Source organism: Pongo pygmaeus, chromosome 3 (assembly GCF_028885625.2).
Source record: "Pongo pygmaeus isolate AG05252 chromosome 3, NHGRI_mPonPyg2-v2.0_pri, whole genome shotgun sequence".
NCBI classification, from domain to species: domain Eukaryota; kingdom Metazoa; phylum Chordata; class Mammalia; order Primates; family Hominidae; genus Pongo; species Pongo pygmaeus.
Genome location: NC_072376.2, coordinates 94,311,351 through 94,327,989, shown reverse-complemented (window position 1 = coordinate 94,327,989; position 16,639 = coordinate 94,311,351). Strand labels below are relative to the sequence as shown.

At 42.8% G+C, this 16,639-nt stretch overlaps 1 protein-coding gene across 2 annotated transcripts in view; it reads left to right on the top strand.

Annotated features, from left to right (window-relative positions):
* Positions 1 to 553: 553 nt before the first annotated feature.
* Positions 554 to 16,639, top strand: part of RASGEF1B (RasGEF domain family member 1B) — a 616,825-nt gene continuing 600,739 nt past the window's right edge. For both annotated transcript variants that reach the window (XM_054485214.2, XM_054485213.2), the window contains exon 1: positions 554 to 738. In XM_054485214.2, coding sequence (XP_054341189.1) covers positions 670 to 738 — 69 coding nt within the window. In that variant the 5' untranslated portion in view covers positions 554 to 669. The remainder of the gene's footprint in view (positions 739 to 16,639) is intronic.

The following is a 16,639-nucleotide window of genomic DNA, read 5'->3' as shown; positions in this document are numbered from 1 at the left end:
CGGCCGGTGCAGGAGCTCCTGCCGGCCGCTGGCATCTGGCAGCAGCGACTCTCCCGGGTCAGTCAGCAGAGCGAGGCGGCCGCTTTTCCACCTCCGTGAGTGCTGCCGAGGGGAAAACTGGAGAAGTGGGTCAGCCCGGCGGCTCCCATCCACGGACCCTCCCCCGCCCCGGCCGCCCGCTCTCCCGCGGAGCTTAAGGCGTCTGCTCCCGCCCGGCGGTGTTGCCCGAGTAGCCCTGCCCAGGGGTGGGTCGGGCCGGTGTCTGCGCCAAGGCGCTGCGCCCGCCAGCCGCCCTTGCTCACGCGCGGAGCCCATCCTGCGGCGCCGTTGGCCCTCCCGCCACCCCCTCGGCGGGGCCCTTCCCTTTACTATGGTAATAGTGACATTCAGCGGGAAAGGCTAGCGCGGCGACGGCGCCCCGGCTCCCGCACAGCGGAGGCTCGGGCCGCGGACGGGGCTGCGCGCACTCGCACCGCTGGACGCCGGGGGGCGGGCGGTCGCCGCGCTCTCCCCGCCCGGCCCGGCCCCTCCGCCGCAGCCGCCGGGCAGCCCCAGAGCTACGGCCCCGGCTGGCGGGCGGGCTGCGGGCAGGATCCTGGCGCTCGGGCTCTGGCAAGGGGAAAGGACAGAAACGGCGCATCGGGAGGGACCCTGCCTCACCGCTTGTATATGGCAAAGTTTCTCGCCGAGCTCCTGGGCTGCACGTTGCCGAGCAAGGGCGCCTCTCCCATGTTTGAGGTAAGTGGAGGGTGTGTCCCCTCAGGGACCCCTGGCGGGCCTGGGGGTCTCCGCAAGTTGACAGGTGTGCAGGCTCACCTGCCTGGTTTCCACCTGGCCATCGGTGGGACGGGGCAGGGGAGGAGGGCTAGGCGGAGACCTGGAGCTCTGGAGACGGGTTTCTCACTCCTGGACCTCAGTGAATCTTTTTTGGGGTTTTTCCCCCTCCCCAGTTGACAGGTGAACACGTTTTCTGCCAATCTGGCTGAGTTCTGCCGGTTGCTCTTTACCTGAAATGCCAGAGATGTCTAAAAATGAGCAGTATCCTGCAGTCCTCTTTGCTGCCTACTTTGTTTTTTTCTTTTAGTCAGAAAACAGCAGAAAAATCTTTCGGTCGAAAGGTTCCCGGCTTCTTACCTCCTCCAACTGCTCCCCTCCCCCAATCTCCAGCACAGGGCAAACTCCATTAAAGTTAACTTGTGTCTTCTGTGAATGAGATACACTGGGGATGAGGAGGGTTAAGAAGGGATTTGCCAAATCAGGTGAACAAATAGCAGCTCCTAAAGCAGGTTCATCTAATTGCTCACACCTACCTGCGGTGGCAATGCTGCTGCTGTGAGGCATCTCCGCATGGAGTCATTTAGGAGACGACTGGCTGGCTTTCCTATACTGACCACTCAGTAGGGAGAGTTTCATACTGTACAACCCTTCCCCGCCCTCCTTATCTCTACAGTAAGAACAGAGAATGTCCTTTGTCTGTCTACCCTGCGCTCCCTCAAGAGACTGCCTAACATCCGTCCTGACCGAGAGTGCTGAGGCGTTGGCCAGGTTAACCAGTGCTGCAGTCTGCGTTGCACTGCGCTCCTCTATCAGTCATGGTCACTGTAGCCTGATGACTTTCCCGGCCAGCCACTCCAGGAGCTGCCCCAGCCTTTCCTGTCTGCAGTTTCTTGACTGGCCAGAGAAACACAACTTGGTCTCTTCTCTGGTGAATGCAGGAGTTTGTCCTTCAGCAAGGCACCTCTTCTGGTTCCAGAATCTTAATATGTTCTCTGGCTGCTGGTGAGTCTCTTCTCACCTTTGGCACCTGTAGCCGTTCTTACCTTCTGAGATTTTATGGTCACATACCTTAGATTTTGAAGCTCAGATTACCCAACCCATAACCTCTGCTGTGTGACAAAATGGCCTTTAAGCAGGGAGATCCCAATAGTAGGTGATAAGGAGGAGCTGGGGAAACAAGAGTGGGGTGGGAGAAGCCAGGCTGAAAGGCCTGGGCAGTTGGTAGCCTGAAACCTACAAAATAATGAAGAACCTGGAAAGGTTAAGTTTTCCAGACCTGCAGTGAAAATTAGCTGTCACCTTTGGTATACAACATACTGCCCATTTGCTGCTCTGTGAAGTGTTATGTAGCATTTGGGGGTCACTCAGGAGACCTGAGATGCTCCCTTAAGTTGCTTTTCTCTTTGGCTTTCTCTTCACTTGTGTTTGGATTTTTGTTCTTAAATCACCAAATGTGCCAAGCGATTTTGGTTGTGTATACTGCCTCTTTTATCCTCCAGCCAAAAGATGCCCCATCTTGATTTTTCAGAATGATTGGCTCCCAGTCATTCCAGAGAGGAGGCAGCCTATAAAAACTAGCCATAGACATATTTAGACAATTACAAAAAATGAGTGGCTGCTTTGTGTTTGAAGAGTTCCCAGGAAAGGGAATTCCCTCAGTCCTTGGTCATGCCTCATGTCTTGCTCTGTGTTATTTTCCACCCATCTAGAGGTAAGAGCTACTTGCAGCATCTGCCCACTCTGTCTTTGTACAAAGGATTGATTCAGTGTTGGCTGACTCGACCTAACACGTCCCACCGACGTATCATTCTTAATCAGTGTTCCTGGACAAACTAAGTAATCTTCCCTCTCCTACCTTTGGGGAAAAGGAGTGCCCAAAGATGAACTGAATTAAGAATGTGCTTTGAGGATGCTTGCTTCTCAGGCAATAGCCCCTTCAACACATTCTTGCTCAAAAATGAAGAGGCAGTCGTTTGGGAAGGAGGGAAGGAGAAATGTGTAAGAAAGATATTCTTAAACCTTTCTAAATATTCATTTCCAAAAGTGAAAGTGCTAGGACACTTGAGAAAAATTTAGGCAGCTTTTTATTTTCACCAAATGCTCCAATTCTAACTTTGGTTACCTTTAATTTCAGACAGATCAGGAGAAGAAATGGATGTTTTTCTAATGAATGGCCTTTTGTTTCATTTTGGTTAGAATGTGGACAATAATGTAGTTTCTTCCCACTCAGGCCACTTTGGTTTGCACAGAGAATATTCTCCCTGAGAACTGAATCTGGGACCTCTTGTGTGTTTGCAGTTGTCTGACAAGAGGGAGTGAGTGACAGGGTATAGAGAACACAGGGCCAAAAAAGTCACTGTCGTTGAAAAACAGCTCCAGTGTGTGCCCTGCTGCACCATCTTCATAGGCTAGGGACAGAGTGTGTACACTGGAAACACAGAGTGTCTTAATGATCATTTTGTTACCCTCTTGCCTTGTTTCTTGTTAGTAAAGTATTTAAGTTTGCACACCAAGTTGTTGAGAACAATTAAATTTCTAGAAAAAAGCAAAGGATCTTAAATTTGCCCCAGGGCCATGGCAGTGTCCTGAGCAGTGGGCTGGATATTTGGAATAATGATTGTGCCACACCAAGGCAGAGCACCTAGAGAAAGAGTGGGCTTGCTGTGTATTCTGATGTCTAGAGACGTAGGACAGAAGCATGCAGGCAGGTGGTTTCAGACCTAGCAGTTCCCTGTGTGCTTGAATGGATGGATAGATGTCTGGCCCTGGCATACACTCCTCCCTCATGGAGCTCTGAAATATTATGAACCTGCCTCCCACCTCCAGCCCCAGTCTTTCTTTTCATGGTGCCTTAGTAGCTTTTGGCATGGCAGTCGGTGATGGAGTTTGAGTTCCGGGACAGGAAGTGGTGGGAAAATAATATAGTCAGAGGCTGTTGCTTTTTCATCTTTTGTGCCTCTCTTCCCCCAATCCACAAATCTGCATTTTTAAATCCCTGTCATTCTTCATCATCTTACCTGGTGGTACACCTTTAAGAAGACAAATTCATTGGGCTGAACATGTAGAAAAGGGATGTTCAATTCTATGCCACCATTCACGGATGTGGTCTCCAAAATTGACAAACCTCATGTATACTGTATGTGTTTTCGCGTGGTTTTCTATCTCCACTTGTACCACTGCCTAACTGTGACAATACATGATAATTATCCGTTATTGCCTACTCTAGGCCAGGCATTGTTCTGAAGGCATACTATACATAATCGCAGCTATCCTTCACATAGTCTTATGATATAGGTGTTAACAACTATGTGTTACAGATGAGAAGATTAGGGTTTAGAGAGCTTAAGTGGTTTGCTTAAGATCATTCTAGTAATGTATGCTAGAGAGAGGATGCAAACACAAGTCTGTTTTATCTCAAAGTTCACTTAACCTTCTCCAACGATAGTTACTTGGTATTCTGGAGTTTGTTTTGTTTTGCTTTTTGTTTCACCTTTTTTTCTACCTTTTGTTTTTTAGCTTCGTTCTTAGATATATTCTTTTTGGAAGAAGGAAAGATAATCCCCCATTCTCTCACTGCCCTCACTATGTTACCATTGGGATGTGTATTAGTCAGTTTTCACACTGCTATAAAGAAATTAATTACCCAAGACCGGGTAATTAATTTAAAAAAAGGGTTTAATTGACTCACAATTCTGCATGGTTTGGGAGGCCTCAGGAAACTTACAATCATGGCAGAAGGTGAAGGGGAAGCAGGCGCCTTCTTCAAAAGGCAGCAGGAAAGAGAGAGACGGGGGAAGAGCCCCTTATAAAACTATCAGATCTTGTGAGAACTCACTATCGTGAGAACAGCATTGGTGAAACCACCCCCATGATCCAATCACCTCCCACCAGGAACCTCCCTCAACATGTGGAGATTACCATTCCAGATGAGATTTGAGTGGGACACAGAGCCAAATATATCAGGATGGGATAAATGTCTTATTCCCAGAGATATTTAATCAAAGGCTGATCGAACTTGAAGTTGTTAAGGGCAGATTCAAGTACAATTGCCATGACCATTTACAGATAGCTTCTACTTATTGAGCATTTTTCTGTGTATCAGCTTGTTTTATCACCCCAATAATGCTGTGAGGTAAGTGGTATTGTCATCCCTGTTTTGGAAATGAAGAAGCCAAGGCTCAGAGTGATTACATGAATTGTCCAACATCACTCACCTACTAAGTGTCTGAACTGTAAGGTAAATCCTGGATTCTGGTGCCACAGTGCTTTTCCAGCCATCTGTATTGACTTACCTAGTTTTGTAGCCTCTGATTTTTCATCTCATCCCCTCTATCTTTTGTACTATTACCAAAATCATCTTTCTAAAAGCTGAACTCAACATGGTGTCCATTTACTTCCCACAAATACTTAACAAAAATTTTTTTTAAGTCTGACATTGTGGCTCATGCCTGCAATTCTAGTATTTTGGGAGGACAAGGCAGGAAGAGCGCTTGAGGCCAGAAGTTTGAGGCCAGCCTGGGCAATATAGTGAGACCTTGTCTCTACAAAAAAAAAAAAAAAAAAAAAAAAAAAAAAAAAAAGCATAGTGGCATGTGCCTGTAGTCCTAGCTACTCGGGAGGCCAAGGCAGGAAGATCACTTGAGCCCAGGAGTTCCCGAGGTTGCAGTGAGCTATGATAGTGTCACTGTACTGCACTTCAGCCTGGTGATATAGTGAGACCCTGCCTTTAAAAAACCCAGTTTTTTTTTAGTTTTATTTATTTATGTTTTATGTTTTAGAGATGGGATCTAACTATGTTGTTCAGGCTGGACTCAACCCCCTGGATTCGAGGGTTCCTAAAGCCTCAGTCTTTAGAGTAGCTGGGACTACAGGCGTGCACCACCACACCAGCTGTTTACCCCAGTTCCATTAGTGGTTCACCATATATGCAGATTCAACAGGGCAGACTTCCTCCACAGTATGGTCACTGCCTGGTTAACTTACCTAATCTTTCCTTCCTACTACTGTATTTCTAATATTCCAGCAACTTTAATCCCATTTCTTGATTATGTTCTCTTACCTCCAAGCTGTTCCTCTGACCAGAATATTCTTCCCCTAATAGTCACCTATTGAAATGGTATCTTCCTTCGAGGTTCAGCTCAAATCTCACTTCCAGATCCACTCATCTTGAACAATATCCAGGCTCTACCAGAGGCCCACTGAATATTATGTGTGTGTGTGTTTTTTCTGAGACCTTGGACAATTTCCTCTTTGAACTTCTGTATGCTCCATTTATGTCTTCAATAGGGATAACAGTAGTGCTTAATTCAGGGTGGTGAGTGTTAAACGAGTTAATGCCTGTAAAGCACTTAGAATAGTGATCAATACATGTTAATTTTTGAGACTGTTGCATGTGTCTATGTCCTCTTCAGTGTCAGGAACCATGTATTTCTTAATTCTCTAGTACTTGACATGTATTTTGCACATAGTTTTGCATCAAATAAATGTCTGATGGATCACATTGATTTTTCTAACCCTCAACATTCTTGATTTTCTTTGCCTTTACATTATTTATTGTTTATCTGAAATCCAGATTTAACTGGGTACCTTGTATTTTTATTTGCTAAATCTGGTGACCTCGTCTTACCTTCTCCCTCTTTCCTCCAGAACCCTGCTCCTAGAGTCCAATCCCACTTACCTGTGTAATCCTTGTTCCCATCCTTTTTTCTTTATAGCTGCTACTCTACCCGAGATCCTGTCCCAAGCCAAGAGAGCCACCAATAGGGAGTTGCAGCTGGGTCAACTGTCTGTCCCCACTGCCTCACTAGTATGGAAATGTGGGAGTGAGTAAGCTTCCTATTGCAGTGTCGGGGCTGTGACTGAGAAGTGTATAACTAGCATTCTATTTATTCATGCTTAATGTGTTCACCAATTCATTCAGTCATTCATTTATTCAACAAATCTTAAATACTGTCTTGGTGCTAGGCACCCTATGAAAGCCTTGTTAAGAGACATTCAAACTGTTTTGACTGTGACTCATGGTAAGAAATATATGTTACATTGCAATCCTGGATGCATATAGCTATTTACACCTATAACAGTGAAATTAAGTTTTCAGAATAATACTTTTCCTTATGGCATGGGATATCCTCTGATCCTTGCAGTTTTATTCTTTCCTTTTCATTCTATTAAAAAATAAACTGGTAAATACCCACTAAATTGATTTCATGGGTTACGACCCACACTTTGAAAAGCACTGCTATATAGGATAATAAGATTCTATTTTTACAAAACAATTTGTATTACCCCATTATCTCAGTATTATATTTATACATCATTACACTATACATTGGGAGATTCTTGTGGTCTATCTTGGGAAACCAGTTACCATGTAATAACATTATTTTTGGGGGGAGAAAATGTATTCAGAGTTTCAAACTACTAACTTGCCAAACAACATTTGATAAATATCCTGCCTCTAAATTAGGAGGCATTTGGGTAAAAGATTTGGCGTGTTACCCAAACATATTTTATTGCATGGTTTTTTATTTAAACAATGTGCCTGAATATCAATGATTTCTCTCTTAGCACCCACTAATGACAGACGTGCTCCACTGGTTGGATTGATTTCCAGGGCTATGTTTTATAAATCTTCCCATTTTTATATTTCAGTTAACTCCATCCCTTCTCTCCTTAAAATGGTTATATTTTCAAGCAGTTTTTTTTCTTTCTAATTTGCCTGTTAAAGACCTTAATTTTGCCCATTACAATTGAATAGCTGAGCTCCTTTGTTTATGTGAATCTTATACACTCTCATCCACTTGGTTATTCCAATGGGCTTCAAGCATCTAGAGGATGAAACATGTGATCAGGCTGTTTTGAAAGCAAATAATTTGGACAAGTATGACTGTAGCTTCTCTGATTGGATGCTGGTGGGTGATCATAAGAGAGAAGTTTACTTGGAGAATAATAGCTCCTATTGCCACAGCTGGGCTTTCTGTGAGGGTCATTTGAATTTTAAGCTAATGGATACTGGGTTTGTCTTGTAAATTCACAATTCAGTTTGTTTGAGGGCCAATTGGATTGCTCTACCACATCTGAGCCAGTATATTCAGGGGCAACTCTACTTACCTTTTGTGTTAGCTGCTTTTAAACGCCACATGTGGTCCTAAATGCTTGCATTTCATTTATAAGAATATTTGGTCCCATTATGATTACATCTGTCTAATGGTTTCTTGCTGAGAAACTGTTACATGATTTTTTTTTTCTCTTTGTATTTTGATAAGGAAAGGCTGGTGTTTCAAATCCGTCAAAGGGCCAGTGCTGGCAGCATGTCATAGGGAGCAGGGATAGGAGTTTAATTCTTTGATGTATTTCCCTTTGCTTAGTTCTTTTCAGTTTATAATGGTGTTCTTGTATATTATGAATTTCTTTACTTTGCACGTCTTTGATAAAATACAGCAGGACCAGTAGTGACATTTACATTAGGAAAGTTCTACCTACCTAGAGTTGCCTATTGAGGTAGCCCATAAATAAAGTGGCCACTTTTATTTATCTGAATTTGTGATGAGTAGGAGCTGTGCTTTCTACCCTTCGAGATTCTTAAATGTAGTCTAGGCTTCATTCTTCAAATGCCTATAATATATTAAGAGTATCCTATGATCCTTTCAAGCCCCTACATTTTCAGACCAAAATGAAAGCCATATTTTCCTCCTGGCATCCACCTGAAGCCCACTTCTCCTTTCTAACTCCATTGTCGGCCAAAAGTGCCCATTTTCTTTTCACCTTGAGTAGCACTTTGGTGCCATCTTTGCTTTTTCTTCCTTTTCCTCTATGGACAATCTGTCAGTGACTCCTGCAGATTCTTTCCTGGATTTATACCTTTCTTTTTATCCATATCACTCTTCATGCACTGATCTGACAAACATTTATCTAATATCTGCTACGACTTAGGGGCAGTAGGGCCCGGAGAGGATTTCACAATAAGCAACTAATTGTTTTTCTTTCCTCAAGTCTCACTTCTCTCCACTCTTCCTGAATAAACTGCTGCTATACCACAATGCCTTTTCATTATCAATTTCCTATACAAGAGTCTACATGACTTTCTATTTCCAAAGGGTCAAGTCCCTAAATTCTGCCTAGATTATTTCTAATGTGTTCTAGTAAATGTCTCACCCTGCCTAGCCAACTTTATTCCTTGCCATTGATTTTCTTCAAGGATCCTCACATGTTCAAAAACAAATTCTTGCCTTTGTTTATGCTATTTGTCAATCCTCTAACAATGACCTATGTCCATTCTTTCTGCTCTTCCTAAATGAACCCTACCTAATCTTTAGGGCCATATCAAAGAGCCAGCCCTCCATGAAGCATTCCCCAATATAGCAAAGAAGATCAGAACACGCAGGCTGAGGAACACATACTTGGCTTCCAATCCTGGCTCCTCCACTTCTTAGCTATGTGGCCTTAATAAAGTAAGTTACTTCTTAGTGCCTTAGTTTTACTTTCTGTATAATAATAATAATAACACCTACTTCATTGGGTTGTCATAATAATTAAATAAGGTAGTTCAAATAAAATACTTAGCATAGTGTCTGGAATATGGTAATGGACAAATAATACGTATAGTAATAATTATTATAAAATTTCCCCTTGACCCCAAACTCTGAGTTATCCCTCTTCTTTGACTACCTTAGAATATACCTTATACTTTTCTGAATGTTCTGCACTGCTGAGCAAAACATAGGTGCTAAATGAATGCTTATTAATTTTGAAAACATTCCATGTGCTGCTTTAGCAGAATCTGGGAACCAGTTTATTTTTGGATATATTTAATTATATTTCATGAAAATGTGACAGCCACTGTCCTTTAGTGATCCCATCTCTGATCTATGGGATGTGTGTTAATGCTAACTTAGGCAGCAGTTGTGCAAATGATGATAATATACTTTTATATACAACTGTGGCAGAAGCAGTACTTGAAAAATGTGCCGATTATAAATGCCACTTAAATGAAATTCAACCATAGATTGCAATATAATTAAATACAGAATATTTTTTATTTTTCTTTTTTTTTTTTTCAGCATTCAAATTATGTTCTGTTTTATTAATTTCTTTTTTTTTTCTTCTTCTTATTATTATTATTATTATACTTTAGGTTTTATGGTACATGTGCACAATGTGCAGGTAAGTTACATATGTATACATGTGCCATGCTGGTGCGCTGCACCCACCAACTCGTCATCTAGCATTAGGTATATCTCCCAATGCTATCCCTCCCCACTCCCCCCACCCCACAACAGTCCCCAGAGTGTGATGTTCCCCTTCCTGTGTCCATGTGTTCTCATTGTTCAATTCCCACCTATGAGTGAGAATATGTGGTGTTTGGTTTTTTGTTCTTGCGATAGTTTACTGAGAATGATGATTTTCAATTTCATCCATGTCCCTACAAAGGACGTGAACTCATCATTTTTTATGGCTGCATAGTATTCCATGGTGTATATGTGCCACATTTTCTTAATCCAGTCTATCATTGTTGGACATTTGGGTTGGTTCCAAGTCTTTGCTATTGTGAATAATGCCGCAATAAACATACGTGTGCATGTGTCTTTATAGCAGCATGATTTATAGTCCTTTGGGTATATACCCAGTAATGGGATGGCTGGGTCCAATGGAATTTCTAGTTCTAGATCCCTGAGGAGTCGCCACACTGACTTCCACAAGGGTTGAACTAGTTTACAGTCCCACCAACAGTGTAAAAGTGTTCCTATTTCTCCACATCCTCTCCAGCACCTGTTGTTTCCTGACTTTTTAATGATTGCCATTCTAACTGGTGTGAGATGGTATCTCATTGTGGTTTTGATTTGCATTTCTCTGATGGCCAGTGATGGTGAGCATTTTTTCATGTGTTTTTTGGCTGCATAAATGTCTTCTTTTGAGAAGTGTCTGTTCATGTCCTTCGCCCACTTTTTGATGGGGTTGTTTGTTTTTTTCTTGTAAATTTGTTGGAGTTCATTGTAGATTCTGGATATTAGCCCTTTGTCAGATGAGTAGGTTGCGAAAATTTTCTCCCATTTTGTAGGTTGCCTGTTCACTCTGATGGTAGTTTCTTTTGCTGTGCAGAAGCTCTTGAGTTGAATTAGATCCCATTTGTCAATTTTGGCTTTTGTTGCCATTGCTTTTGGTGTTTTAGACATGAAGTCCTTGCCCATGCCTATGTCCTGAATGGTAATGCCTAGGTTTTCTTCTAGGGTTTTTATGGTTTTAGGTCTAACATTTAAGTCTTTAATCCATCTTGAATTGATTTTTGTATAAGGTGTAAGGAAGGGATCCAGTTTCAGCTTTCTACATATGGCTAGCCAGTTTTCCCAGCACCATTTATTAAATAGGGAATCCTTTCCCCATTTCTTGTTTTTGTCAGGTTTGTCAAAGATCAGATACTTGTAGATATGTGGCATTATTTCTGACGGCTCTGTTCTGTTCCATTGATCTATATCTCTGTTTTGGTACCAGTACCATGCTGTTTTGGTTACTGTAGCCTTGTAGTATAGTTTGAAGTCAGGTAGTGTGATGCCTCCAGCTTTGTTCTTTTGGCTTAGGATTGACTTGGCGATGCGGGCTCTTTTTTGGTTCCATATGAACTTTAAAGTAGTTTTTTCCAATTCTGTGAAGAAAGTCATTGGTAGCTTGATGGGGATGGCATTGAATCTGTAAATTACCTTGGGAAGGATGGCCATTTTCATGATATTGATTCTTCCTACCCATGAGCATGGAATGTTCTTCCATTTGTTTGTATCCTCTTTTATTTCCTTGAGCAGTGGTTTGTAGTTCTCCTTGAAGAGGTCTTTCACATCCCTTGTAAGTTGGATTCCTAGGTATTTTATTCTCTTTGAAGCAATTGTGAATGGGAGTTCACTCATGATTTGGCTCTCTGTTTGTCTGTTATTGATGTATAAGAATGCTTGTGATTTTTGCACATTGATTTTGTATCCTGAGACTTTGCTGAAGTTGCTTATCAGCTTAAGGAGATTTTGGGCTGAGACAATGGGGTTTTCTAGATATACTATCATGTCATCTGCAAACAGGGACAATTTGATTTCCTCTTTTCCTAATTGAATACCCTTGATTTCCTTCTCCTGCCTAATTGCCCTGGCCAGAACTTCCAACACTATGTTGAATAGAAGTGGTGAGAGAGGGCATCCCTGTCTTGTGCCAGTTTTCAAAGGGAATGCTTCCAGTTTTTGCCCATTCAGTATGATATTGGCTGTGGGTTTGTCATAGATAGCTCTTATTATTTTGAGATACGTCCCATCAATTCCTAATTTATTGAGAGTTTTTAGCATGAAGGGTTGTTGAATTTTGTCAAAGGCCTTTTCTGCATCTATTGAGATAATCATGTGGTTTTTGTCTTTGGTTCTGTTTATATGCTGGATTACATTTATTGATTTGCGTATATTGAACCAGCCTTGCATCCTAGGGATGAAGCCCACTTGATCATGGTGGATAAGCTTTTTGATGTGCTGCTGGATTCTGTTTGCCAGTATTTTACTGAGGATTTTTGCATCAATGTTCATCAAGGATATTGGTCTAAAATTCTCTTTTTTTGTTGTGTCTCTGCCAGGTTTTGGTATCAGGATGATGCTGGCCTCATAAAATGAGTTAGGGAGGATTCCCTCTTTTTCTATTGATTGGAATAGTTTCAGAAGGAATGGTACCAGCTCCTCCTTGTACCTCTGGTAGAATTCGGCTGTGAATCCATCTGGTCCTGGACTTTTTTTGGTTGGTAAGCTATTGATTATTGCCACAATTTCAGCTCCTGTTATTGGTCTATTCAGAGATTCAACTTCTTCCTGGTTTAGTCTTGGGAGGGTGTATGTGTTGAGGAATTTATCCATTTCTTCTAGATTTTCTAGTTTATTTGCATAGAGGTGTTTGTAATATTCTCTGATGGTAGTTTGTATTTCTGTGGGATCGGTGGTGATATCCCCTTTATCATTTTTTATTGCATCTATTTGATTCTTCTCTCTTTTTTTCTTTATTAATCTTGCTAGCGGTCTATCAATTTTGTTGATCCTTTCAAAAAACCAGCTCCTGGATTCCTTGATTTTTTGAAGGGTTTTTTGTGTCTCTATTTCCTTCAGTTCTGCTCTGATTTTAGTTATTTCTTGCCTTCTGCTAGCTTTTGAATGTGTTTGCTCTTGCTTTTCTAGTTCTTTTAATTGTGATGTTAGGGTGTCAATTTTGGATCTTTCCTGCTTTCTCTTGTGGGCATTTAGTGCTATAAATTTCCCTCTACACACTGCTTTGAATGCATCCCAGAGATTCTGGTATGTTGTGTCTTGGTTCTCGTTGGTTTCAAAGAACATCTTTATTTCTGCCTTCATTTCGTTATGTACCCAGTAGTCATTCAGGAGCAGGTTGTTCAGTTTCCACGTAGTTGAGCGGTTTTGAGTGAGATTCTTAATCCTGAGTTCTAGCTTGATTGCACTGTGATCTGAGAGACAGTTTGTTACAATTTCTGTTCTTTTACATTTATTGAGGAGAGCTTTACTTCCAAGTATATGGTCAATTTTGGAATAGGTGTGGTGTGGTGCTGAAAAAAATGTATAGTCTGTTGATTTGGGGTGGAGAGTTCTGTAGATGTCTATTAGGTCCGCTTGGTGCAGAGCTGAGTTCAATTCCTGGGTATCCTTGTTGACTTTCTGTCTCGTTGATCTGTCTAATGTTGATAGTGGGGTGTTAAAGTCTCCCATTATTAATGTGTGGGAGTCTAAGTCTCTTTGTAGGTCACTCAGGACTTGCTTTATGAATCTGGGTGCTCCTGTATTGGGTGCATATATATTTAGGATAGTTAGCTCTTCTTGTTGAATTAATCCCTTTACCATTATGTAATGGCCTTCTTTGTCTCTTTTGATCTTTGTTGGTTTAAAGTCTGTTTTATCAGAGACTAGGATTGCAACCCCTGCCTTTTTTTGTTTTCCATTTGCTTGGTAGATCTTCCTCCATCCTTTTATTTTGAGCCTATGTGTGTCTCTGCACGTGAGATGGGTTTCCTGAATACAGCACACTGATGGGTCTTGAGTCTTTATCCAGTTTGCCAGTCTGTGTCTTTTAATTGGAGCATTTAGTCCATTTACATTTAAAGTTAATATTGTTATGTGTGAATTTGATCCTGTCATTATGATGTTAGCTGGATATTTTGCTCGTTAGTTGATGCAGTCTCTTCCTAGTCTCGATGTTCTTTACATTTCGGTATGATTTTGCAGTGGCTGGTACCGGTTGTGCCTTTCCATGTTTAGCGCTTCCTTCAGGAGCTCTTTTAGGGCAGGCCTGGTGGTGACAAAATCTCTCAGCATTTGCTTGTCTGTAAAGTATTTTATTTCTCCTTCACTTATGAAGCTTAGTTTGGCAGGATATGAAATTCTGGGTTGAAAATTCTTTTCTTTAAGAATGTCGAATATTGGCCCCCACTCTCTTCTGGCTTGTAGGGTTTCTGCCGAGAGATCCGCTGTTAGTCTGATGGGCTTCCCTTTGATGGTAACTCGACCTTTCTCTCTGGCTGCCCTTAACATTTTTTCCTTCATTTCAACTTTGGTGAATCTGACAATTATGTGTCTTGGAGTTGCCCTTCTCGAGGAGTATCTTTGTGGCGTTCTCTGTATTTCCTGAATCTGAATGTTGGCCTGCCTTGCTAGATTGGGGAAGTTCTCCTGGATAATATCCTGCAGAGTGTTTTCCAACTTGTTTCCATTCTCCCCGTCACTTTCAGGTACACCAATCAGACGTAGATTTGGTCTTTTCACATAGTCCCACATTTCTTGGAGGCTTTGCTCGTTTCTTTTTATTCTTTTTTCTCTAAACCTCCCTTCTCGCTTCATTTCATTCATTTCATCTTCCAGGGCTGATACCCTTTCTTCCATTTGATCGCATCGGCTCCTGAGGCTTCTGCATTCTTCACGTAGTTCTCGAGCCTTGGTTTTCAGCTCCATCAGCTCCTTTAAGCACTTCTCTGTATTGGTTATTCTAGTTATACATTCTTCTAAATTTTTTTCAAAGTTTTCAACTTCTTTGCCTTTGGTTTGAATATCCTCCCGTAGCTCGGAGTAATTTGATCGTCTGAAGCCTTCTTCTCTCAGCTCGTCAAAGTCATTCTCCGTCCAGCTTTGTTCCGTTGCTGGTGAGGAACTGTGTTCCTTTGGAGGAGGAGAGGTACTCTGGTTTTTAGAGTTCCCAGTTTTTCTGCTCTGTTTTTTCCCATCTTTGTGGTTTTATCTACTTTTGGTCTTTGATGATGGTGATGTACAGGTGGGTTTTTGGTGTGGATGTCCTTTCTGTTAGTTTTCCTTCTAACAGACAGAACCCTCAGCTGCAGGTCTGTTGGAGTACCTGGCCGGCCATGTGAGGTGTCAGTCTGCCCCTGCTGGGGGGTGCCTCCCAGTTAGGCTGCTCGGGGGTCAGGGGTCAGGGACCCAGTTGAGGAGGCAGTCAGCCCGTTCTCAGATCTCCAGCTGCGTGCTGGGAGAACCACTGCTCTCCTCACAGCTGTCAGACAGGGACATTTAAGTCTGCAGAGGTTACTGCTGTCTTTTTGTTTGTCTGTGTCCTGCCCCCAGAGGTGGAGCCTACAGAGGCAGGCAGGCCTCCTTGAGCTGTGGTGGGCTCCACCCAGTTCAAGCTTCCAGGCTGCTTTGTTTACCTAAGCGAGCCTGGGCAATGGCGGGCGCCCCTCCCCCAGCCTCGCTGCCGACTTGCTGTTTGATCTCAGACTGCTGTGCTAGCAATCAGCGAGACTCCGTGGGCGTAGGACCCTCTGAGCCAGGTGCGGGCTATACTCTCCTGGGGCACCGGTTCCTAAGCCCGTCGGAAAAGCACAGTATTCGGGTGGGAGTGGCCCGATTTTCCAGGTGCCGTCTGTTACCCCTGGAAGGGGAACTCCCTGACCCCTTGCGCTTCCCGAGTGAGGCAATGCCTCGCCCCTGCTTCGGCTGGCGCACGGTGCGCTCACCGACTGACCTGCGCCCACTGTCTGGCACTCCCTAGTGAGATGAACACGGTACCTCAGATGGAAATGCAGAAATCACCCGTCTTCTGCGTCGCTCGCGCTGGGAGCTGTAGACCGGAGCTGTTCCTATTCGGCCATCTTGGCTCCTCCCCCGAATATTTTTTATTTTTCAATTGGGTTGCAAACATATATCCTCAATATAGATCAAGTGAAGCAAATCCATGCCATGAGTCAAGATTTTATTAATCAGACTTTATTTTCCATGCCGTTGGTGGAGCATTCTGGCTGGAAGTCAGGTTAGATTGCTCCAAAAGTAATTTACTCCAAAGAACACTTACCCAGTGGGCTTCCTTATTATATTTCCAGTGGGAAAGTAATGATGCCCTACTTCTCTGGAAGCTCTGTTGGGTGCCTGGAAATATGGGAATTTACTTTCATGGAGATTATTTGAACTTGACTGGAAGTCAAGTGACTGTACCTACAGGGAGGCACAAAGGGCAGAAAACTAAAGAGTGACAATGTTACCAATTGCAAAGAACCTGCATAGGGAGTCCTAAGACCTGGATTCTGAGTCTAGACCATCTCCTCACTGGTTGTAAGCTATTGGAGGAAATCTCCTTATCTCTCTAGTGTCAATTTTCATAGCTCGAAAATGAAAGTATCAATATTCGATTTGCTTCACTCACAGAAATGATGTGAGGCTCTAGTGTGGTAATAAATGTGAAAGTCCTTTATAAAATTTCAAGCATTATACAAATGTGAATTGTCGTTACTGACACTGTAATGATGAGAGCAGAAAGATAAGGTGTATACTTGGCATCCTGGGCCTGCAGGAGCCTGCTGGGGAAGGGACTGTTAGGGGTGGTATAAATGGTGAAGAATAGA